The 24,583-nt window shown below is 42.6% G+C and overlaps 1 protein-coding gene across 5 annotated transcripts in view; it reads left to right on the top strand.

Moving 5' to 3' along the window:
- Positions 1-24,583, top strand: part of LOC147016933 (ras-specific guanine nucleotide-releasing factor 2-like) — a 140,577-nt gene that overhangs the window by 34,396 nt on the left and 81,598 nt on the right. For 4 of the 5 annotated variants that reach the window (XM_085846198.1, XM_085846196.1, XM_085846199.1 and 1 more), the window contains exons 3-10: positions 12,337-12,484; positions 13,622-13,714; positions 17,371-17,645; positions 18,573-18,652; positions 18,967-19,160; positions 19,457-19,566; positions 20,051-20,169; positions 23,791-23,951. In XM_085846198.1, the coding sequence (XP_085702324.1) occupies positions 12,337-12,484; positions 13,622-13,714; positions 17,371-17,645; positions 18,573-18,652; positions 18,967-19,160; positions 19,457-19,566; positions 20,051-20,169; positions 23,791-23,951 (1,180 nt within the window). The remainder of the gene's footprint in view (positions 1-12,336; positions 12,485-13,621; positions 13,715-17,370; positions 17,646-18,572; positions 18,653-18,966; positions 19,161-19,456; positions 19,567-20,050; positions 20,170-23,790; positions 23,952-24,583) is intronic. The other variant, XM_085846197.1, reaches the window with a different exon arrangement.

Below are 24,583 nucleotides of genomic sequence, written 5' to 3'. Positions count from 1 at the left end.
CAAATCCAGATGTACAAAGCTGATACAGACATTCTCAAGAAGACTAAAAGCTGTAATCACTTCCAAAGGTGCTTCTACGAAGTATTGAGTCATGGGGTTTGAATACTTATTATCGCAAGACATTTCACCTTTTCGTTTTTAATTAACATATAAAGATTTCGAAAAACATGTTTTCATTTTGTCATTATGGGGTATTTTGTGGAGATCGGTGAGAAAAAATTTAAATGAATCCATTTTAAATTCAGGCTGTAACACAATAAAATGTGACAAAAGCCGAAGGGTGTGAATACTTCCTGAAGGCACTGTTCAAGCTGTAGAGCTGTAGATAGTCCCTGGACTTATCTTCAGACTCCAAGGTGGGCGTAATACACAACAATGATGTGTACATAATAATAATGATGATAACCATTCCTTTCATGCCATGAGGCACATTAGGGCTGCCGAGGCAGTTTCATTTCGCTAAGGAGTACAATCTTGGACGGGTTGTCACTCCGACGAGAACATAATATTCCACCGTTTTCCTGATTAGGTATGGATTTGTGGGTTTATCAGTCCAGTGCATATAGTACAGTAAATAAATGCACACAGTTATATACACAGTAGATCGTACTCTGACTTATCTTTTGAATCCAAGGTGGAAGGTAGACAGAACAATTATGTGGCAGTTAATAAAACAGCTAGAGGAAGATGAACAGACTTGAAAATGGTTTTCTCTTGATAATATTGCATAATATTCAATATAAAAATAATAATAATAATAATAATAATAAATCTCATAAATGGAAGAATGTTCTTACGTGGTCCCATCCACTTTCGTTTCCCTTCCTATTGCTCTGCATGAAGATTCAATTTTGCTAACTTTTCGTGGAATTCTTATAAGTTATGAGTTTTTTTTTTTATAAATTAAATTGAGTAGTCATGGACCTTCACACTATAAAATACAGTAGATTCGTGTTTAAACCAATTTTAAGTTCGGCTCTCTAAAAAAATTATAAGATGAATTCCAAAACAGGTATTTTGGGGAGGTCAATTATACATTTTAACGATGTTGTCCAAAAGTTTAAGTAATGTTATTGCATGTGAATTCCTCTGCAGATGACGAATAGGTACTTTATAGGTTTAAAACTTTGTATATTGTTTTATTTTGTGTCCTGATTACTTCCCAACTTCCTTTATCCTTTCTCCATTCATCCAACACTGCTTTACTCTCCATTTCTCCTATATTGTCCTTCTTTCCCCTCCAATGTGTACCTTATAAATAGACTGCCCTTAACCTTCCTGTTTTAATACAATGATTTATGATTTAGAATGCCCATTTTGTATTGGAGTTCTGTATTGTACTTCTTTCGCTGGATATAGAAACTATAAAGGTCACAAATTTTGGTGTCACCACCAAATTTTGTCAATGACCAATAAAGGTCTGTTTCACCATTTTGAGCATCACTTTCGGAGTGACACAATCCTCCTTCCTAACATGTCAAACCTGTGGCATCAGGCACTGCCTTCGCTCGTCATGGCTTGAATACCTCTGTGTTCATTTGCTTAATATACAACATGAACTATCTCGGAGGCGTTTGGGGTTATGGAGTTGAAATACCATTACCAAACATTTCTGTTGGATATCTGTGATATTTATTGCTATGAAAAAGTAGTACAAACGTCATATAATGTTTCCCCACAGGTAGAATTACAGGGTGTTTTCCAAGTTATTTTCATTTTTATTTTTTTAATTTTCACTTTTGTTTATTCCTCACAATCTGTCTTTCCATGCCTATACACGCTATCTGCTTATATCCAAATGTTACCACAAGCACACAAAGTGAAAAGTGAGTTTGAGCAGTTGGTTCACTTCTGTCTGTCTGTAAATGTCAGTTTGTGATCGAGGAACAACGTAATTTCAATTGAATGTTATATTTTAAACACAAATCGGAAAACAAACCTGGAGGTTAGCATAGCAGAACTCCAGCTCTGAATTTATTCCTATCGCACATGCACAGAGAGGAGTTGAGTTTTTTTTATTTTTTTTTAACTCTGCCTGTCTGTCAAACAAAATTGAAAATCATCCCAAAGAAGAAACTTCCTGTTTTTAAGTATGTCATAAAAGACACAAACAGACATGAATAACATTCTTTTTCTTGCTTATGGCAGCTTGGCTGCCAGGAATCTATCATTTTGTTGGGGCACAACTATGCCACTGATGCTGTGCCCCTATATCAGTGCCCTCGTACTCATTTCACCAACCTCGGAAGGATGACAGGCTGAGTCAGCCCCACCTGGTGTTAATTCAGTAGCCAACATTCCTCAAACTCAGGACCCTAAGATCCCAACCCAGCCACCCTTATCACGAAGCCAACACCAGACTTATGAATAACTAATGTAAACATATTGAATAAGGCGACGTAAAAGATGCTGCATCAACAGTGGTAAAGTTCCAAATTTTATTTTTATTTTTATTTTATATTTTTTAACAACCTTTGAAATCTTTATTTTATTTCATTTCATTTATATGCTTGAACACTGTAGAACACAAATCACCTTTTTGGCACTTTCAAATAATTCCTGTTTAGCAGTATTTGGACAAAATATTATGGCATTTTTATCTTGACCAATCAAATTTTCTGATCGCAGACCCCGCCCATGTCCTATGTTTCTCAAGACTGTGTAGGGTAAGGTGCTCTATGAACTCTATACTTTTGGATTAATTTGCCTCCTGTGCTTTCAATCATGCTTTGCCGACATTTCCTCACACAGCGAGATAGAGTGACCTGGACGATGACAAAAAAGTTAAAATTTTTGTTACCCCACAACAATTGCTCCAAATCCCAACAACAGAGCAGGGGCATGGTTAAGTGACAGTCATTAGTGGATTAGAGACGTAATTTGGCCTTTAATGCGATCATAGGTTTAGGTTTTGCAAATCTATGGAACATGAGTACAGCTTATGGAATAATGGTTTGTCATTGAACCTGCTTTTTATATACTGCTCGGCCTGTAATCTTGTGAAATATTTGCCTCCAGGTACTTATCAATCTTCAGGAACGTGCCAAGTGTGAAATGTGTATGTGTGTGTGTTTGTTTGTTTATTTTTATGAGAGGTTAATTTTTCATCAGTTGTATTTTAATGAGTGTCAGCATAAGTGTTTGTGAACCCCAATTAGCATCGACCAGATTTGGATGTCTGGTTGGATGCCTCATCACCCCTGCCCTCATGTCTTTCTCTGCTCTTCATCTCCCATCTGTGTTAATCTTAAATTACTCCTTTGTCCTTTTATCACACGCCAAGGCCCAGGCAAAAATCCTACAGTTAGAACTATAGTATATGAGAGTGGTACTCTCATATTTGATAGTTGGTGACAGGTCCTACTACAGTAGGTTGCAGAGAATTACGACAGGAAAGGAATGCTATTTTTTGCCTGGGGAGTACACAGATGTGCTTTGTGAGGCTTCACATGGGGTTTTACAACATGGCATATCTGTGTTACCGCAGTGCTATGAGAGTGCATGCAGTAGACCAGCCCAGTGGGGTTGATGGATGGTGGGGGGGGGGGGAGAGGGCTACCTTTATGCTGCAACTCAGTGACGCTCATGCCACAAGGCAGTCAGTGCACGCAGTCTACCCTGAGCAGTCAGCCATCGGCTCAAGCCACACAGCCGGGACCTTCAGATCGTGAGCACTCAGCCATCAGCATGCAGCTTGGACTCCCCACACACAAAAGACACAGTCTGAGATGCCCTGGCAGCACTGTACAGCTACAATCACCCAGCCGTGGAGACCATTGGGAGTTTCCAGACCAGCCTGTGCCATACTTCCTGACACTTCACCATGGAAGGCTACACACGCACACGCACACGCACACGCACACGCGCACGCACACGCACGCGCACGCACACGCACACGCACACATACACACACACACTTTCAATTCTATCTTGTGTTCTGTGTTCCTCACTGAGTCTACCTGTGCTAAATTAGCGTAAAGGATAACGTTGAACTGGCACTGTCCTGTTAAGTGTGCCATTCGCTTTGTCTCTGCTATTTTGAATACCTATTTTTATTCTGTTTGATTCCCATATCCCAATCCCCATTATTTATTAAACCTGTTTAAAACCATTTGGTGTGTATTTTGAGCCGTAATCTCGTCCTCGGGTGTAATCAAATCCCCCTGTAAAGTTACATGTGATGTTGGAGTCACATATGCTGAAACAGCTGCACAGTTAAATTGGTTAAAACATAACAGCAGCGCATTATGGAGTCGCTGCTCGTGCACAGTACATCTCTGCTCGGCGTCTTACAAGTTCATGTCCAGAAGTCTAACCTTTCCATTTAGTGAGGCCAAGTCTGCTATAATATATATTTTGGCACATGGATGACTACCACCCAAAACTATTTTGGTGTGAATGGCTCCCACCAAAAACTACGATGCTTATTTACGATTTAGGTGAGAACCAACCTTGCTGGTGCTGGTGCTCCAAGGAATGAAGAAAATGGTTCCTTTTAGTCATGGACCGATGACAAGTGGTGAAAACCTGTCCATGCTTCACCACAGTCCAGCACCGCACCAGTTACAAATCAGAGTTATCACTAACTTAGCCCTCCAGGGATAGCAATTACATCCAAACATCTGAGCGGAAAAACTATTGGAATATGAGGCACACAGTCTCCTATGAAATGAATAATTTAATTGGCACACTATACTGAAGGCAAGGAATTGTGGACACGGTGGCAGACATAAAACACTAACTTATTGCACAACAGAACTGAAACCCCACCATGGTGCCACACACAACCACCATGCACACTGAAGCAGGCAAGTGAGGGAAATTGCAATGCATCAAGTGAAGAACCACAGGCTGTTATATTGTTGCGGGGCCAGGTATCGGCTGCGAGCACAACCGCTAGATGGAGCCGAAGAGTCGACTCCACCGATCACCCAGAATTTAGATTGTATCTTTTTGAAAAACTCCGAGAAGTACAGGTCCCTTATCGGACCGTGAAGCGTCAATATTTCTACCACGTGGTACAGGGTTATTTGCCAATTTTCAAAATACCTAGATTTCCACGTGGCGATTTACCGAGTCTCCACACCCTCGACGGCACCCGTACGGAACGAGCCGCTTGGCATACTCGAACCGTGTGCGACCCGAGCGGTTGATCGCCGAGATTCGTTGGTCCAATTGTCCCATTACAGCGGCAACGGCCTGGCTAATTTTCCAACACACAGCATGCTGAGCCAATGGAGGAAAGGACATGAACGAGCGGACACATTTCACAAATGGGGCTGTTTATTTAACAATAGGCAGGGAGCGGAACACAAAAGAGCAGAGTTATCCGAGTATTAATAAGCACGTATGCACAGCAAGGCATTTAACAATTCATTACTTACTATACTAGTGCCACACACACACACACACACACACACACACACACATACACACACACACACACACACACACACACACACCCAAAGGAATCGGACCAAAGTGGTCTTTATTGAGGCCTCCTGCTTGGATGGAAAGGACGAGCTGAAGACCAGAACCTGCCTCGGACCTGCCCACCTCATGTGGTCTTCACGTTGAGTCGACCCGGGCCCCAGCGAGAGGCGAGCCGAACCCATACTCCGGCAAGCCGCGATCAGCCTCCTCAGCTCCGCTCGGCGCCCGTCCTGGCCATCAAAACCTTTCCTCCGTATCCCTCCGAGAGACGGTGCGCATCCTTGCAGCTCCGGTGGTGGATGGTGTCTCTGAAGCCCAAACTCTTGGTCATTGGGAGGAGGAGAAGGAGGATGAGGAGGAGGAGGAGGAGGAGGAGGAGGAGGAAGAAGACGCTCGAAGACGCTCTTTGCAAGGATTCTCTGTTCCTTTTTATCCTCTCCGGCACGCTCGCTCAGGCGTGATTCGTTCTCAGGCGTGGCTCACTCATGCATGGATCATTCTCGGGTGGAGCTCCTCAGGCGTGATTCATTCTCGGGTGCGGCTTGACCCTTTCCCGACTAGGTGCCCCACCAAGCGAATCAGTGGGTGGGGGCATGACCCTTCCCCAAGTGAGCGCGCGGAGAATGCCGGGAGCAGAGGGTTTCTCGTCGTCGTTTTATTCAGAGCTGGAGTGGTCCGCAGCTATTGTTGTAGTTCATGTTGGTGGAAAAATGTAAAAGAAAAACCCTGACTGTCAAAATAACTCCACAGTGCATGAACATTTAATTACCCATTAGACCAGGGAAGGGACCCTAACTGGCAACACATACTTACCGATATAACTGATCTATTGGACCTGTATGTTGAGTGCAGTAAACTTCAAAATTCGTAACAATATGCCTCATCAACATGAGAAGCTGTCCTCAGGCAGAACAACAGGAGCAAGCAGGTCAACGGACTCTACCTCATCTGGGATGTATATCTACCTGACAGCCTGAAAGGCACGACCAGACAGAAGAGGGGCAAGGGCATCAGGAAGAAAGTGGCTCCCTCTACCGTCATGCATAAGAACGGGAAGGACTTCCTTTGTGTGGATCAAAACAAGACTGAGCTCTTTGGTTTCCTGTCACGAGAGGCCATTCGTCTTCCAATAGCAGATGGCAAGGAAATGTATGCAACATGTGGAACTGAGGTCCTGTGCTCTCCTACCGAGTCCAATTTGACCAGCCTCGCCCCATGTTCACACGAAGAGGCGGACACTCGCCTGCTTCTACATGTGGCAGATGCTGTGCAGAAGGGGATCAGGAAGGTGGCCATACGCACTGTGGATACTGATGTTGTGGTACTGGCTGTGGCTTCATTCAACACCATCAATCCTGACGAGCTGTGGATAGCTCTTTGTACTGGATCCAGCTTGCGGTACATAGCTGTTCACCAACTGGCTGCCGCCATGAACCCAAGACAATGTGCTACTCTCCCCATCTTCCATGCCCTCACAGGGTGTGACACTGTGTCTTCTTTCGCTGGCAGAGGGAAGAAGACTGCCTGGGAGATTTGGAAAGTGTTCCCACAGGTGACTGATGCCTTTGAAGAACTCTTACGCATGCCAAGTGATGTCAGTGAGGAGTCAGTCACTGCTGGAGCGCTTCGTTGTGCTGATGTATGACCGCACCAGTGACACCATGGAAGTGAACGATGCTAGGAAACAGCTTTTCGCACACAAGTCTAGGGCTCTAGAAAACATTCCCCCAACGTAGGCAGCACTCCAGCAGCACATCAAGCGTGCATCTCTACAGGGCAACTGCTGGAACCAAACTCTGGTCCTGAATCCAGAGTTACCAATCCCATCTGACTGGGGCTGGACAAAGGAGGCATCTGGGTGGCAGCCTCTTTGGACGACACTGCCAGAGGCATCAAAATCTTGCCACGACCTGATCCACTGCGGCTGCGAGAAGGGATGTACCGGCCGCAGCATGTGCAGCAAGGCTGCACTCAAGTGCACTGCATTATGTGCATGTTCGGGAGACTGTTAGGTGCAATCAGACACCTTTATATTTATGCGTCTATATGGATAATGTGTTTGTATTACATGTACCGGTATGTACTATGCATGTATCTGAGGTAACTGGCCTCACTGTACTTTAAGCTTATAGACTATGTTCAGTGCACATTGAAAATTAAGGTTGCACAGATGATCTTACAACACGATTTCATGCGAGCTGTTTGGACACCACAATAACCTAAATGTGTATTTCAATGAATTTGTTTTCTTAGGTCACTGGCCTCATTTAAAGCACTTGTTCAGTCATGGTTGCATCCTGTGATTATGTATAAAGGCTCTCCAGAAGATAAAGGGACCAACACATGGCAACATACCTTTTTAATGATTCCCAAAACAGACAAATTGCACCAGAATCGTGAAAAAAATGACAATTTCAATGTAATTGAGGTCGTTGGCCTCTCACTATCCTGAGAGGTTAAATCTGACTTGCCTCCCGATCTGAAAATGATGCTTATGGTATGTACTAAAACTGGTAAAAATTTCATCCTTTAGTCATAATTTGCACAATTGTTATGATTATCTGCTGCACTATTAAAGATTCTGCTTTGGCAAATTGAGCATGACAAAAAAAACACTATTTTCAGACCACCATTTAACCTTAACCTAAAACTCAGAGGGGTATGATGTAAATTAAGTGTAAATGTGCTTTACTCTAGGCTATCTAGAGAGGGCAATTTCATTCTGAACAGACAAATCTGAATCGAGTTATCATGAAAAATAATGTTAAAATGTCTATAATTATATAATCGTGGCCATAAAATTAGATCAAGGTCAAAATATATCAACCCTGCACACTTTGTATTCCCATTTTGATGCAAAATTTCATTCCAAAAGTCCCCGCTGGCTCAGAGATACAGTTTATATATTGGAAGAGAATAAAAAAATGAAACCACAATGGTGGTTTAATACTCCTAGGGGTCTAAGAAACTGAGTTACCCTTAAAAATTGGGGGCACTAATTGCAGAAATAAACCCCGAAAACAGCTATATGCCTCCCCATTTCCTATGGGGTGAGGCTTAACTAATAATTATCAGAATTTCAATTGCAAAAGAGAATGTTGGTGGGTAAGGGGTTGTGTTAATAAGGGTTGTACAGTCGCTGTAGCTACCTTTTGATGAGAGAAGACTTGAACAATAGGATCGAAAGTTGATAAATGTGAATGGCGTACGTTGGAGTGGAATAAGCGGATAGAAGGCACATGGACAAACAGATCCACCAATATGGAATGTATAAGTTTTAGAAATAATTTTAAAAAATTTTTGGAGGAAGATTTTTATTTGGAATGTTAAAGAGCTGGTTGCAGGTCACCAAACATGTTCTAAAAATTTATCAATATGATTATATGTGCATCAAATAGTTCGATGCAAACTATTGTGGTTGCGTAACTATTGGGAAAATTAATGAAATTTAACTCCGAAGTTTTTATTTCTCGAGGCTGATTAAAAAAAAAAGCCGCATGCCGTATATGGATGGTGACATCATGTTCTCCAAAACAAAGCGGAAGCTCACTCTTTCATTGAAGAAGTGTCCAGTTGAGCGGGCCGTTGTTTCACTTTTTTTGAGCTTGCAACTGTCTATATTATCCTTTTTTATTTTGAATTATTGTAGAACAAAGTTATTTGGATATTTGTACATCATGCCTCTTACGTGTGTCGTCATGTTTTGCGAAAATGGCTGGAAAGCGGGTAATCGCTCCCACCGATTCCTGAAGGAATTAAACATTCGCTGGCAGTGGATAAGATTTGTACAAACAAAACGGGTGAATTTTCCCTGCCTTTTAAACATCTAAGCAATATCTTTGTGGAAAAAGCGCTGCGGCCTAACATCTAGTCAAGGCGCCCGAGGCCCTGCGCGCTATCAACCATAAACCTTATAAAATATCGGAATTTTACAAACTTTACAACTACCGAGTGTAAAGCATCCTAAGCGACTGCAAAAACCAAAAACAGAATTTGAATCGATTTTAAAACGAACGCGCAACGTCGATCGAAGCAAAAATCTCAATTCACCACAGGAATTCACGGCATTATTTAAAATCATTTTGTCAAAGTCATAAAACCGTAATATTCGGCCATCCATGAACAATCTTTACATAATCCGACCGCTTAACAAGTCAGGCATGTGATGATAACCTTTATTGGGATGAAAAATGATTTTTAAACCTCATCTTTGTGGAAAAAGCGCCGCGGCCTCGATCTAGCCAAGGCACCCGTGGCCATACGTGCCAGGCGCCCTCAACTTGAAACATTCATAACTCGACAAATAAAAGCTCAAATTGCACCAAACTTACCTTATTCTTGCGAGCTCACGTTCCCTGTTAGTGGGTGAACAATCCAAAGCTTGGCGAATTCTGCTTCACAATGATAGGAAGAGCCGACATTGAAGGATCAAAAAGCGACGTCGCTATTGACGCTTGGCCGCCACAAGCCAGTTATCCCTGTGGTAACTTTTCTGACACCTCTTGCTTAAAACCCAAAAAGTCAAAAGGATCGCGAGGCCACACTTTCATGATCTGTATTCGTACTGAAAATCAAGATCAAGCGAGCTTTCGCCCTTCTGCTCCACGGGAGGTTTCCGTCCTCCCTGAGCTGGCAGTCAGTCCTGCCACTTGTACACGAAACAGGCCATTTTCTTGCACTTGCAAGTGGTTCAAATTTATATGGCTCAGGGCCAGAAACTCCATAGTATAAATTCCCATCATCCTCCGACTCGTCCTCGGCTATATCGGAATGAAAACACTCATTTTCATCGCCGCTGAAATCGCTCTCTGATTCGCATCTCGCCATTGTTCACATGCTGTTTCCGAATGTTCACGAAGTTTTCGGAGAACGTGACATCATAGCATCTTTGGTAACTTCCGGGCTGTTTTTCGATCATTGACAAAAGTTTTGACTGAAAAGTTAATTTTAGCATATTTTGAGTTTCAAATGTAAGAAAATAATTGCCCAACGATTATTAATGTGCTTACAACCTTCGAATCTCACGAAGTCATCAGCGACCCAAAACCTGCTCTTTGAGAAGGAAACTGGTGCTGATTGAACAGGTGTGATCTGGGCACTGGAGGGGCAAGACCGAAGAACGGTGAAAAAAGAAAGACTGTGAGGCCGGTCACCAAACTTCTTGGGATGGCTAAAGGCCCTGTTTGTATTGAATAATTATAATTACCTCCACCACAGAAGTTGCACGGAGGTTGTTTTCACCCCCGTCTGTCTGTCTGTCTGTCTGTGAGTGGGATATCTCAAAAAGTTATGGACGGATTCAGCTGAAACTTGGTGGACAGGTTGGGTGTGTAACAAGGACAAACTGAATCGATTTTGGTGGTCGGATTCGGATATGATAAAAAAAAATTTCCAAGTGATTCTTCATAATTGAGAGATGGGGCCAAAAACAATATATAGCATGATATTTCAAAACATTTTGGATGTATAATGACAAAATTTGGTGGATGAGTTGGGTTGGTGACAAGAACAAGCCGATTAAATTTTCGTTAAGGTCCGGATGCAGTTCTGACCTATCAATGGGATATCAAACATAAACTGTTCAGCCTGGTGGAGGTATGCACTCTACCGAATGTTGTTCTAGTTCAATTTTGTTGTACACATTGAATGGTATTGGGCATGTTTTTCATGCCATTGTAATGAAAATAGTCATTTGTATCCAGGTAACCGTTGCATGAATATAACATGTTTATGGTGCCTATCCCATTTTTTTTCCTGAGGACATTTATCTTAACTACACAGTGCTGGCTGGAATTACAGGTAGGACAAACGAGGCATTGAAAGGACAGAGAGGTCAACAGTGTCTCAGCTGGTTTTCATTGAAAGTACAATTGTAACTTGTTCATTTATTGAGAGGAGATAAATTTTTATAAACCCAGAATCCATATCCTGCCTTTCAGCATAATTGAACCCACATTGTAATCGATGATTGCCAAGTACCACTCTGCTACCATGTGCCACACTGCCACTTCCACTGCCGTATGCCCCACTGGCGCCGCCGTATGCCCCACTGGCGCCGCCGTATGCCCCACTGGCGCCGCCGTATGCCCCACTTCCACCGCCGTATGCCCGACTGGCTCCGCCGTATGCCCCACTGGCGCCGCCGTATACCCCACTGGCGCCGCCGTATGCCCCACTGGTGCCGCCGTATGCCCCACTGGTGCCGCCGTATGCCCCACTGGCGCCGCCGTATGCCCCACTGGCGCCGCCGTATGCCCCACTGGCGCCGCCGTATGCCCCACTTCCGATGCCGAATTTCCCTCTGCTTCAACTCACGTAGGATGAATTTTAAAATGTTCGTCGATTTTTGTAATTACATTTAATGAGGAATTTAAAGGCAGTAATAATTTCAATCACACATGTACTTCAATATGCTGTTTTTTAGTTTTTTGCTCATTAAACAGAGAATTCCATTATTTACACAGTCTTTCTCTCCCACAGAGTGTCAGCAAATGCATTCATCACAATTTGATGTTAATAAGTGCTTTCTTTGTGAGGTACCTGTCTCTCTTGTACAAACAAGGCAGCACACTTTGCCCTAGATCTGTCTTTACCTTCACTGAGGACACTTTATATTTGAAATGCGGGACAAAATGTGACTCCATCAGCCACACCGTGTTCCTGTGTACCAGTGTGTGCAAGGTGGTAGTGAGTATACAGTGCTATACACAGGTGTGTGTAGAGGTGTTCATGTAAATGTACTTGTGTACCAACGTATGTGCTCATGTACATGTGAACCATATCAATGCATGTTGGTTTTAAAACGGCGCATGCTATTCGACATACAGAACCGATATGAATCACTTTCAAGGTCAAATTGCAGCCTGCAATTTCACAACACTGTGGTCTTTGTGCTGTTCGTAGCTATGCAGACCTTCAGGAAGACCGAGAAGCTTTGCTGCACAAGCTGAACCACGTGCTGCACATTGTTGATGCTGAGAAGGCGGCAAATGATCAACTACGGCAACAGCTTGAGGACAGTGAGACCGAGGTGGCGAGACTCAAGGCTGAGGTATCCACGTATCCACCTTTATTCCTTTTATAAGGAGCAATTATGCCTTTAGGGGTGAAAGGTCTTTGACTTACATTGTACTCCATGTATGTTTTGCTTGTTCTATATTTTTACCAAATTCTTCTTCTGATCGTGCACAGCCATACACTAAATATTTTACCAATAATTTGCACACGCCAGCACCTTGTCTGCAGAATTAGCTAGGTCTAATGTAGTGCATGATACTCCTAACTGTGGGCACACAAGCCCATTTTCATGGTCTGTACTTCTCGCCACAGACACACGAGTCAAATTAGTGGAGAAATCCCATTTGACCGGCCATTACTGCTTTGTACCTTCTAATACCAGTTCTTGAAAGGTTTAATAATTTCCAGATGGGCCAGATGTTCTTCTGGTGTGAGATGTATCTGGAGGGCCTTCTCAAGAGTGACGTGCAAAGTCCTCCAGGCTTCCAGCTGTATTTTTATTGGAGTATCTGCAGGGGGCTTTGTAGGGTTGTTGAAACTCTTCCTTGACTTCAGCTTACTCTTGACTGCATTATGTTCATGCAGAGGTTGCCTTTTCTCATAGATCTGTCTTGATCACTCCATTCTGCTTGCTGTGGCTCTTCTGATGCTTGGAGGGCAATGCTGGAAAGGACGACAGGCTGTTGACATTTCTTAGTTTCAGGCATCCTGTAATACATCAGCAGCTGTGATTCAATGCAAGGTCTAGGTTTTTAGCATGTGAAGATCTTTCTCACACCGAGTAGGCATATTCTGCTGTGCTGTAGCATAGGATAGGGTTAGAGTCGGTGTGTTGCAGGCACCATGATAAGATCCCCTAAGTTTCCAGTGGTGACTTGACATCCGGATTGGTCACTGGATGGGTCGTTGTTCATGAATGTAGTGAAAATATTGGTGATACAGCAGTGGTGACTGGTCTTCAGCAGGATTGCCAGATGAAACATCTGACAGGGACCCTAGCAAGAACTATCCTGCTGGCACACGCCCATTTTATGAACCAAATTGTATCCAAGGAGAATTTCCGATGGGTTGTCCTGCTTCGAGTTCATGTATGAGCTTATGAGCTGTGGTGGTAATTTTTTAGTCACTCACAATAAACTAGTTTCCTTACCCCTCCCTTGCTTTTTCTGAGATTGCGGCATTGAATAAAACAAACAAGCGAATGCAGCAACAGCCAACAAGCTGTGTCCAGGATGAGGATCCAGACATCAGGAAGATTAAGAAGGTGAGCATTGTGGATGTTTCCCCATGAGCATGGAGTGCACGTGATCATAAAAGCATAGCTCTTCAACTGAAATGTTCATGAGATTATTATTTCTGCCACCAAAGGTGGACGGAGGTTATGTTTTCACCCCTGTCTGTTCGTCTGTTTGTGTATGTCTGTCTCTCTGTGAGCAGGATGTCTCAAAAAGTTACAGACAGATTTGGACGAAATTTGGTGGACAGGTTGGGTGTCTGTCAAGGCTGAATTGTTCCATTTAGTGAAGAATCTGGATTTGGATCCAGATATGATAATTTTTATTTTATTTTATTTTATTTAGTGATTCTTCAACATCGAGAGATAGGGCCAAAACAATATATATATATATAGGCCGGGGACCATTGGGACCTACCTTGCACCCCCCCCCCCCCGTGACAATTTTTCACTGATACCACAGTGTTCATATGTATCCCAAGTATCAGAAAAAAGATGTTCCCAGAAAAATAACTCATTTTCACTATGCTTTATTAAGCTGTTTCCATGGCAACCAATCAAAACTAGACGAATCTCACAATGATCGGCAAAATGTCAATATCTCTGTCAAATTAAACATAAAATCACAAAATTGATGTCAAATTAAAGCTTTTATATTTACGTATTAAAATCTATTTTGTTTATGCTAATTAGCTCATTTGCATATTAATTACATTTGACTTAAAGACAATAATTCCCACAAAAATGCAAGAATTTCCATTTACTTTCCTTGTAATTACCACACGTGTCAGTTTTTTGTCAAAAAAACATTACTTAAGTGTTGCCAGATACAAGCCAGGTTGGCAAAAAATATATTAAAATTTTGGAATTTTTTGATGAAACTTTACCACAATGTTCATCACCATGTATGTACCAAAGTTTGTTCATTGCATTAAAAAAATTGGGCACTAAGAGGGTCTACGGCAGTTGCCCACCAAAATCGGTATTTGCTTTCTTCTAAGAAACTACACATGCAATTCTGATGAAACTTGACCACAACCTTCATCACCCGTGGCATTCCAAATTTTGTTCATGGCATTAAAAAAATCTGGGTCTGAGGGGGTCTACAGAATAAGTTTATGTGGTCTACAGCGGTTGCCCCCCCCCCCCAAAATATTTGCTCTCTTCTCAGAAACGACACAATTCTGATGAAACTTGACTACAACCTTCATCACCCATGGTGTACTGAAGTTTATTCATGACATTAGAAAAATCAGGGTCTCAGACGGTTTAAGGGGAGTTGCCCCACAAAATATGTCTTTGATTTCTTCTCTGAAACTTCACCACAACCTTCATCACTGTTGCGGTACGAAAGATTGTTCACACCATTAAAAACATCGGGGTCTAAGGATGTCTACAGGGGGGTTTGTCCCCAAAAAGAGGTATTTGCTTTCTTCTCTGAAACTATGCACACAATTCTGATGAAACTTGACCACAACCTTCGCCACCCATGATGTGCTTAAGATTGTTCACACCATTAAAAAAGTCAGGGTCTAAGGGATTCTCAGTGGGGGTTGCCCCCCAAAATATGTATTTGCTTTCTTCCCTGAAACCATACACACAATTTCGTTAAAACTTGACCACAACCTTTATCACCTGTGATGTACCAAGGCTTGTTCATGCATTAAAAATAATCCATAGGTATTTACTTTCTTCTCCATTACATATTTTTGGGTCATCCATGCCTTCCCGTGGTTCCTTGGTTATCTTATCCAGCCGGTACCAGGTGAGCGCCCAGGGATATTGCCCACCCACCGGTCCGGGTCACAAGGAGCTTCTCAGACCCGCTTTTCGACCTTTGATCCTGAGGACGACGAGCCGCAGGTAACTCACTGCGGCACAACGGGTTGCTAAGCTACCACGGATGCCGTCTGAGACAATTAACATAGGTAGGGTCCTCGCATCCAATTCCCACGTTACTTTCCTGGCAAATTAATCCCCCCAGATAGGGAACCATGCTCTCAACGCACAACTCCTGTTTATCAAGAACGGGCAAGTGACACCACAAGTGGGGACGTTGGCTAAAGACTAACCATAGCAAAACAGCGGAGCAGAACTCACATCCACCATTTACATACTCTGTCCAACCAATGGAGAAAAAGACGATTGGACAGATTGGAAACAGTTTATAAAACCGCAAAGGACACGTATTTACAGGCAAAATAGTTCACAAGAGAAAAGACCTTTCCCCTAGCACACTATCCCCTTGGTCAACTTAACACTATTCTACTCACGTAGGCACCTCCGTCACTCTGGGGAAACGAGACAAGAAAGGGGGATAGTCAGAAATAGATGAAGAAGGTGGGGGCTTGTTGGCAACTGCTCACTCACCCGACGTAAGCCTGCGGGCTCATGGTGGTGCCAACATGAAAGAGGAGAGGGGATAATGTGGTGTGCCATGTGAGGAGAGGTGCGTGTGAATGCCTGTGGTGCAACAAAGGAAATTGCGACTGCGAGTCAGTAAACCAGCCCTCAACTGGTGAAGGATGTAATTGTTGAGTACTCTTGTGCATTCCAAGTGAAGCAATTAGAAATAGGGACAGAAAGAGAAAGAGAGTGCGAGTCAGTGTGTCAGCCGGCACGTCCAGGGAAAAACTCTGCGGCTTGTCTGCTCTCGTTCCGTAGCAACAGCCCATTCGTTCCCACAGCGACATACTCTCACAACTGCTCATTCTTGCAATGGCTCGCTCTCACAACAGCTTGCTCTCAAGGGTTCAGCTTGACTCTTGGATGTTCCCTGGATACAAACCAGCCCCGAGTCATGAAATTCTCCGGCTTCATAAAGCCCCTGGGAGAGGCCTGGTTTGGGGACTGGAGAGATCTTGATGCAGCTTTAGCAAAGTTGAGGCTGCTTCCTAAGTGGTGTATTATTGCTGCCATGCGGTGCTCATTGTTCCAGCCCATGGTCCTGCAGCAAGTTCGACGGCCAACACCGCCCACATGTGGTTCCTTGTTCTGACGCTTCTCGCCGTTGAGGAGGTTCGCATCCCTGGTCTGCAAGACTTTGTGCCGATGGCTGTTGGATTTGTAATGATTTGTAATGTGTAATGTTGTGTGTTTCAAAGTGCGTATGGCTGTGCTTCAAAGAGGTGCAGACGTATGTTTATTGATATGTACAGTGCCTTCAGAAAGTATTCACACCCCTCGACTTTCATTACATGTTGTTTCGTTACAGTCTGAATTTAAAATGGATTAAATTTAATTTTTTTGTCACCGATCAACACACAATACCCCATAATGACAAAGTGAAAACATGTTTTTCAACATTTTAATAAATTAATTAGAAATGAAAAGCTGAAATCTCTTGATATAAAAGATAAGAAGAGAGGGGATTTAGAAATTGAATTACAAAGGGGGGTTTGAGTCGTCTACACAAACGCAATGTATTTCCCTGTCCACTGATGCAAGGGGAGAAGTAATCGAACTAAACAAACTGCTATGGATATATCTAAACTCCAGGGTTCCCTTATGTGTTGGATGTACCCCCCCAGGGTCCTCCAAAACCATAACAATATGATTGTGTACATCAGTATACAAGAAATGGAATAATTATTTCATCATTCCTGCTCTTGCATTATTTGCCGAATTTAAATCAAAGTTGATGCTTTGTTTAAGGCAATGCCACAGCCTCATCATTTCAGCCACAGTGTAATGATGTCTATGTACAGGTTCAGAGCTTCATGCGGGGCTGGCTCTGCCGTCGGAAATGGAAAACCATAGTTCAAGATTATATCCATTCCCCACATGCTGAGAACATGCGAAAAAGGAATCGTATTGTGTTTAGCATGGTGGAGGCCGAGGCCGAGTATACTCAGCAACTGCACACGCTCGTGGCTGTTTTCCTTCGGCCCTTACGGATGGCTGCCAGCTCCAAGAAGCCCCCGATATCACACGATGATGTCAGCAGTATATTCCTCAACAGGTCTGTCCTCCACTGAATCATTTGGATTGTCACTTGTCTGAGCATTCATAGTTTTCATCATTTAGAGGAGGTTTGGGTGCTTTCCATCACATCCCAACCTTAAGTTTTATTTCTGCATTTAAGATGTACGTGGTGGGGTTGCAATCTGATGTTAGGCTTTACATTTAAAAAAAAAAAAGTATTCACGAGCACACATTGCACATCGTCATCGTTGCACTTTAAAGATCATCGTCATATGTTGAATATCATGACTGACGTCACCTCCTCTGATAACAGAACGTGTCATCATGAGGTTTCATGCAAAAATTATATTTGCTGGTGGTCCCCAGTCTTCTAATCCTGGATTGCTAAGTCAGGGCAGGAATTTTGAATTTGGCCATGTTGCCGGCGATAGCTCACCGACTCTTAGCGAAAGACACCGTAAGATTTTTTAAAGCCCACCAACTAATGTCAGCAGAATGGTCCCCCAGCTTAACCTCCACCTGAGGAACACCATACTCGATGCAACACATGTCTGTGAAGTAACAATTGCACAGTTTATTGTTGGGCCAAAAATTGATCCTTGACCAGATAGTTCAGAGGCAAGCATGCTACCTCGAGATCGTCCTGTCGGACGTGCACATCAGGGGGTTAAAACAGGTGCAGAAATATTGTCGTTTCAGGGACTATGATCATTCATCCCCATGATAACATTTTATTTTCCTTTAACAATGCATGTGTATACCATGAATTGTTGGCCTGTCTGACAATCCACCGGATGCTGAATTCCCTAAGGGTAGAGCATCTCCAAAGCTGACAGCAGCTTCTATAAATCATACAAAGTGCAATTGCATTCCTGAACTCTGCAGTTTATCATTCCGAACAGTGTGTGACCTGTTACCTGTTTGCTTTTTTTTTTTTTTTTTTTTTTTTTTTTTTTTTTTTTAGTGAAACCATCATGTTCCTCCATCAGATATTTTATCAGGGCCTACGGGCTCGCATTGCAAACTGGCCAACACTGATCCTCGGTATGTTCTCAATTTCGCATCTTGCAACAAGCTCCACTTGTTTCCCTATGTTTCCCTGCACTATTTCATTAAAAAACACAAACATTTTGGATTTTTATTCCTGACAAGCTCATGTCGCCATCAAGTTAGCGTGGTATCTCCTCAAGCTGCAGTATTACAGCATAATGGTCCTGCTGTTACATTTGAGAAATTAGACCCACAGTGTAGCACCATGGTTGCTCTGCAACAAGGCAGGACTTCAGGTGCACAATAATATTTCTGTTGATGTTTGAATTGTGGTACACCATCACGTTACCACACTTTGTTATTGACAGCTGACCTTTTTGATATTCTGCTGCCTATGCTGAACATCTACCAAGAGTTTCTACGTAACCACCAGTACAGCCTGCAGGTCCTTGCCAGTTGTAAACAGAACCGGGATTTCGACAAGTTGCTGAAACAATATGAGGCGAAGTCAGACTGTGAAAACCGAACTTTGGAGACCTTTCTCACACTGCCAATGTTTCAGGTGTGTGGTGAGCCCGTGCAGCACCCCACCCCCTCATGTTGCACCAATGTTTAGATGAGATATTCCCCTGGTTCTGGCCACACTCAGCATGCATCCATGGATGTCAGTCAGAATCTTACACTCCTGGCTATGTGTCAATCACATGACCATCACATTGCAGATGACTAAGCTTTGCATGCATTTAAATTTCGAGATGTTCAAGATCAGTTTGTTGCAAAATGAACTGCATGTTGAGGAAACTTGACTATGATGGCCCTCAAAGTGGCTACGAAGGTGATGTGCAGTGATGTGACCAGATTCCTCGGTACATCGTCACACTGCATGAGTTGCTGGCTCACACTCCACACGAGCATGTCGAGAGGAAGAGCCTGGAGTTTGCTAAACAGCAGCTGGAGGAACTTTCGAGGTACATGAAGTCGTTTTAGGAATGAAATGCTAAGGGAATCTGCATGGGCCCCTCCTCTGGGCATTGTCTTGATATGAATTGTTCACTGAAGTTATTAAATTATTACATATTACTCGACTCGCATTGCAATAAAAGAAAATGCTTTATGATCAGGCTTATTGGTAGACATTGAAAAAGTATCAATGAGGAAGAAGGAAAGTAATGAATGTAAGCTCAAAAAATGTGGGGAAAAACCCCACAATTTTTGTTGGAATTAATTGCTGAATGTTTGAAACCAACCAGAGATGTGGAAACTGATTGATTGGGTGTGAGGGAGTGGTTGCTGTGACTTTTATTTAAGGGATGATAACGATGAAAATATGCAACGGTTGTTACCAGTCCCGATTACTTCCATCCCAGCTTCATCAGGTTCTGTTAATTGATTGTTGATGTTCCCCCTCCAATGCCACCCCACCTCCCCCCCCCCTTCCTTATGTTGTGGCAGAGTTCTACATGATGAAGTCAGTGAGACTGAAAACATCCGTAAGAGTCTTGCGGTTGAGCGGATGATTGTGGAAGGATGTGATGTGCTTCTTGATTCAAGTCAAATGTTTGTGCGGCAGGGTGAGCTCAAGCAATGAATTATCATTTCCTTCAATTGCTCATTCGACAATTTTTGAATCCTAACTTATTTTTTGCATCCTTCATTACTTTCTTTTCATTACTTGATCATTTATTAGCTTTTTAAATACCTGCTTTCATGATGGCTTATCAGGTTAAACGCATCTGATCCCCTCAGTCATATCCATTTAGTGTTTACATGGAAAACCTCTTTGGAAGGTTGGGTGGTGTATGCGGAGGGACATCAGGATAGCTCAGTTGATATTCCAAGCTCACCTTCTGAGCTGACCTTTTATGGATTTGTTCACTTTAAGTTAAGTTGGGCTTTAACTACCATCCTGCAACGAGGATCGGAATATATAGTTGGTCTGCATTTAGGTTGTTGAAATTAAATATCGCAATATCTTCATTTAAGTTCCATTTTTGTCTTGTCATCCTATCTTGGAATTGTTTTTCTATATTTCATTAATAAAAAATGAAGAACGAGTTTTCCTGTTAAAGGTTAGCGTCGAACTGTGTTCGCAAAGCAGGTAGAACTAGATATCTGCGTCACAAAGTGATTGCCCATGACTTAACCTTGGTCTGCGATCCAATGATCCAATGACAGCCATATTTTCGGACCTCCATATGACCTTGACCTTCAACATTTAGGGATAGAGTGTAAATTAAGAAAATGTGTCCCCACCCACAATTTCTCCATAAAATTCAACATCATGAAAATCGGAGGAAAATTATTTATGAACAAGTTGTAATCAAAAAAAGTGTTTTTTGTTAATTGGATCACAATCCAAAAAAAGCGTAGGTGAAGGACACGAATCAAGTATCAAGTGCACAACTTCAACACAGGTCCAATATTATGATGCAAAAACATCGTGGAAGGAAGGCCAAGCGGTCTTTGAGAATCTGCATTGGCAAAATTGAGCGATGACAAAAGAAACCGCCATGAATTTGACCTTGACTCTTAATTCAGAGGGATATAATATAAATTATACATAAATGTGGCTTACTCTACTCTATCTAGCGAGGGCAATTTCGTTCTGATCGGACAAGCCTCAGTTGGGTTATGGTGAAAAAATTGTTTCAGTGTCTATAATAGGTCATGACTTGACTTAAAATTAGGTCAAGGTCAAAAAAAATGTCAACACTGCATACTTATTATTCACATTGTTGATACAAAATTTCATTCCGAAAATCCGAGCCGGCTCTGAGATACAATTCAGAAATTGAAACAAATAATCCTACTATGAATTTGTGATTGGTCACTGGCTTTGACACCAATACAAATTTTGATTACAGACCCTTGGTATGAAATAGTTACACACTGTATATCGAACAAGCAGTTTCAAATAGAGCACCTCACCACCATTGGAGCATTTAAATTACATCAGATGTGGCAATAAACACGAGTTGTTGCTCCCAGCAATTGATGCTTGATGCTTGATGACAGACTTTTTTCGTCGGTAATTTGCATTTTTGCCGGCAATTCAAAGGGGGAAAAGGGATTTTTACTGACGAGGTAGTATTTCATGAGATTCTGTTATCCCTTCCCCCGTTTAGAATCCCATGTGGGCATGAGCAACTTGCTCGGTTCCTAAGTGGTCGTTTTGTACTCCTCGGCATCTACAAAACTCTGTGGAACTATTAAAAATTGGGGACGCTAATTGTAGAAACAAACCCGACAACATGTACAAGTCTTCCCCGATCCTATAGGGGGGAGCTTAACAATGAATTAAATCAACAGGACGCCGATTCAGGTATGAAAGGAGAAACTGCCGTTTCAGGCATTAATCCTTCGTTGGAGCAAAAGAGAGTTGTCAAAAATGAGTCATTCCCATCCCACCTGCTCCTCGACCCCTGACCCCACTTTGACGCATGCACCTTTGATTCACTCCCACCTTATTTGAACTGTCACCCCTATCCTCTCTCTCTCTCTCTCTCTCCCTCTTTTTCTCTGGCGAAGGCTACACACCCAAAATGTCAGCTTCCCTCAGTGGTTAACGCATCTCATTCAACATCCTGTTAAGCTCATCCATTGTTTTCTTAGTTTGACAAACTCGACGTGTTTTATTCAATTACAAATGTGCTCAATTCTAATCATTCCTTTCCCCTCCATCAAGGATGCCCTGTCTGCACACAAATTACACTTGAATTAATGTTCAAAAAAATTAATTAATTAAAAGCCCTCAGAACATAACCTTCATGCTACATCTCCAGTTCATTGCAATCGTTCGAGGTGTCACGAAACATGTTATCATGAAATCCTCATCAGCTGGGTTGAAGGACGAGGTAAAAACAAAAAAAAGACTCGCAATTAATTTGATTACCTCATCGTGGACCTTTCGTGGGCGACCTCATAGATTTAGCAAAATGTAAGCCAATCAGCTGGTTTCCTTTCCTTTTACATAAACTCAAATCAAAAGTTTTTAAAAAACAACAACAACATGCAGAGACGTCTTGTATCTCCTGTTGTGTGTTTTGTTGTCCGCGATTCCACGAAGATGTGACATTCCATTGCGTGCGCATATTGTACCGTCTGAGTAAGTCAGTGATGTGAAACAACGAAGCAAATCAGAGCTGAGCTCTCAAGTGCAGGCTCCTGCTGATTGTTCTCACGATCATGATGTTCCACGTAAACCCCCCTCCCCCTCACCCACCACCCCACATTTGTCAGAGAGAAAATTTTTAGTGAATTCAATCCACATTGTTTGTTTGTTTGTTTTTGTCCGAGTGCATGACTCACACCAGCACAAGGTAGTTTACCCCTTGTGGAAATACATGGAACTTCCATTTTTCTTTTAAGACATTCAGAATGTTGCTGAATTTAATTTATTGTTCAAGCTTTGAGTGGTTCTCTCAATGATTCCATGAACAGCAAAGCTGACAAGCCATTCCCTGAGGGATTGCATCCAAATTATAAAACTCAGCCGGAAGTTACATTTTACCTTTAATACCTTCATTGCAGGCTACATACAAATCTGAAACCTCAGTAACTGTGTCTTGGATGCATGTCAGGGTCCCTTACTGGTCAGGACAGTTGGAGCAAGCGATGATATTGCACAGGGGTTCATCGCTCCAGTTAAGATGTCCCATTTGGATAATGATATATATTTCATGAATTTGGTTTGAATTTGTGAAAACGACGTCAAAAGATCGTGGGAATGCATAGAAGCCTCGTAGAACGGACAAACTGTCACAAGGGATTAATTTGAGCATCGTAAAGAGAGTATTTAATTCGAATGAATGACACCTTCATGAATTCTTCAACAAACACACGTGATGAGCAATAAATTAATTTTCAGTTGTCATCGTTTGTCATTTACAATCAGCAAGGCCAAGTTCAAAAACATGTGTAACATCATTTTCTAATGCCACCTCAATGACAGGATGTGATGTAATTATAAACCGCCATTCCTCAGTAACACAGTCCCTAATGTCGGTTTATCAATCATAACAGAACTGACAACATGTTCCACATCCCATTTCAGTGCGTTTGCACTCAGAATTCATGCTGCGGTCTGACATTTATCTTCATCAAAAATGCAGCAAAAAAGTTGGACCGAATTGCATCTATTGCTATTTTAGAAACACGTGTGCCTTTCTTCTACAATGTGGGCCCGATGACAGGTTCCCTGTACCAGCTACCTGTGGCAGAGCGAGGATGGGCCTCCAGGAGCCGAATGGCCTCATTGTCTCTACGGAGAGAAGGAGAACGCCAGTGCTTTCTTTTCACCAAACACCTCCTCATATGCACCCGCAGCTCTGGGGGAAAGCTCCATCTCATAAAGGCAAGAGTGAATGAAGTGATGTCAGAGGAATTAACTGGCTAAGGAAGTGAAACAGAAAACTAACTGCGTTTGATTATAATCCAATGAGTAGCATCCATCTTGTTCATTCCCTGTGTCCTCTCATTATCCTCATTCTTCCCTACATCCCTTATTTCTCCATGTCTCCCTCTATTTTCTCCCTCAATCATGTTGTTGGTTTGTGTGCCCCCCCCCTCCTCTCTTTTATTGTTCTTTTCATTCTGTTAGGTCTTTATCCGTTCTGTGTTCTCGATCCTCCACCAGCCTCGACACCTGTATACCAACCCCCTCCCCTCCATGGTCAGGTATTTCAGATGAAATTTATTGGTGCAATGTCTGATGAGATGTGCGAATGTTTGAGGATCAGATATGATTAGGCTTTGTTGGTTCATAGTACAATGGTGAAGGCCTGTCGTTATGGAGTTGTTCATGATTCGATATATGTCTGGTGTTGGTTTAATGGTTTGGGTGGCGGGCTTGGGATCCTCGGGTTCTGAGTTTAAATTCTGCTCGGCCGTTGAATTAATACCAGGTGGGGTTGACTCAGCCTGTCATCCTTCTGAGATCGGCAAAATAAGAACCAGCTTGCTGGAATGATTGAGCCATTGGAGTAT

Source organism: Eptatretus burgeri, chromosome 11 (assembly GCF_056783735.1).
Source record: "Eptatretus burgeri isolate ZD-2024b chromosome 11, Ebu_testis_v1, whole genome shotgun sequence".
Classification (NCBI taxonomy): domain Eukaryota; kingdom Metazoa; phylum Chordata; class Myxini; order Myxiniformes; family Myxinidae; genus Eptatretus; species Eptatretus burgeri.
Note: the sequence above shows the minus strand (reverse complement) of the source record. Positions and strands in the feature narration are given on the sequence as shown.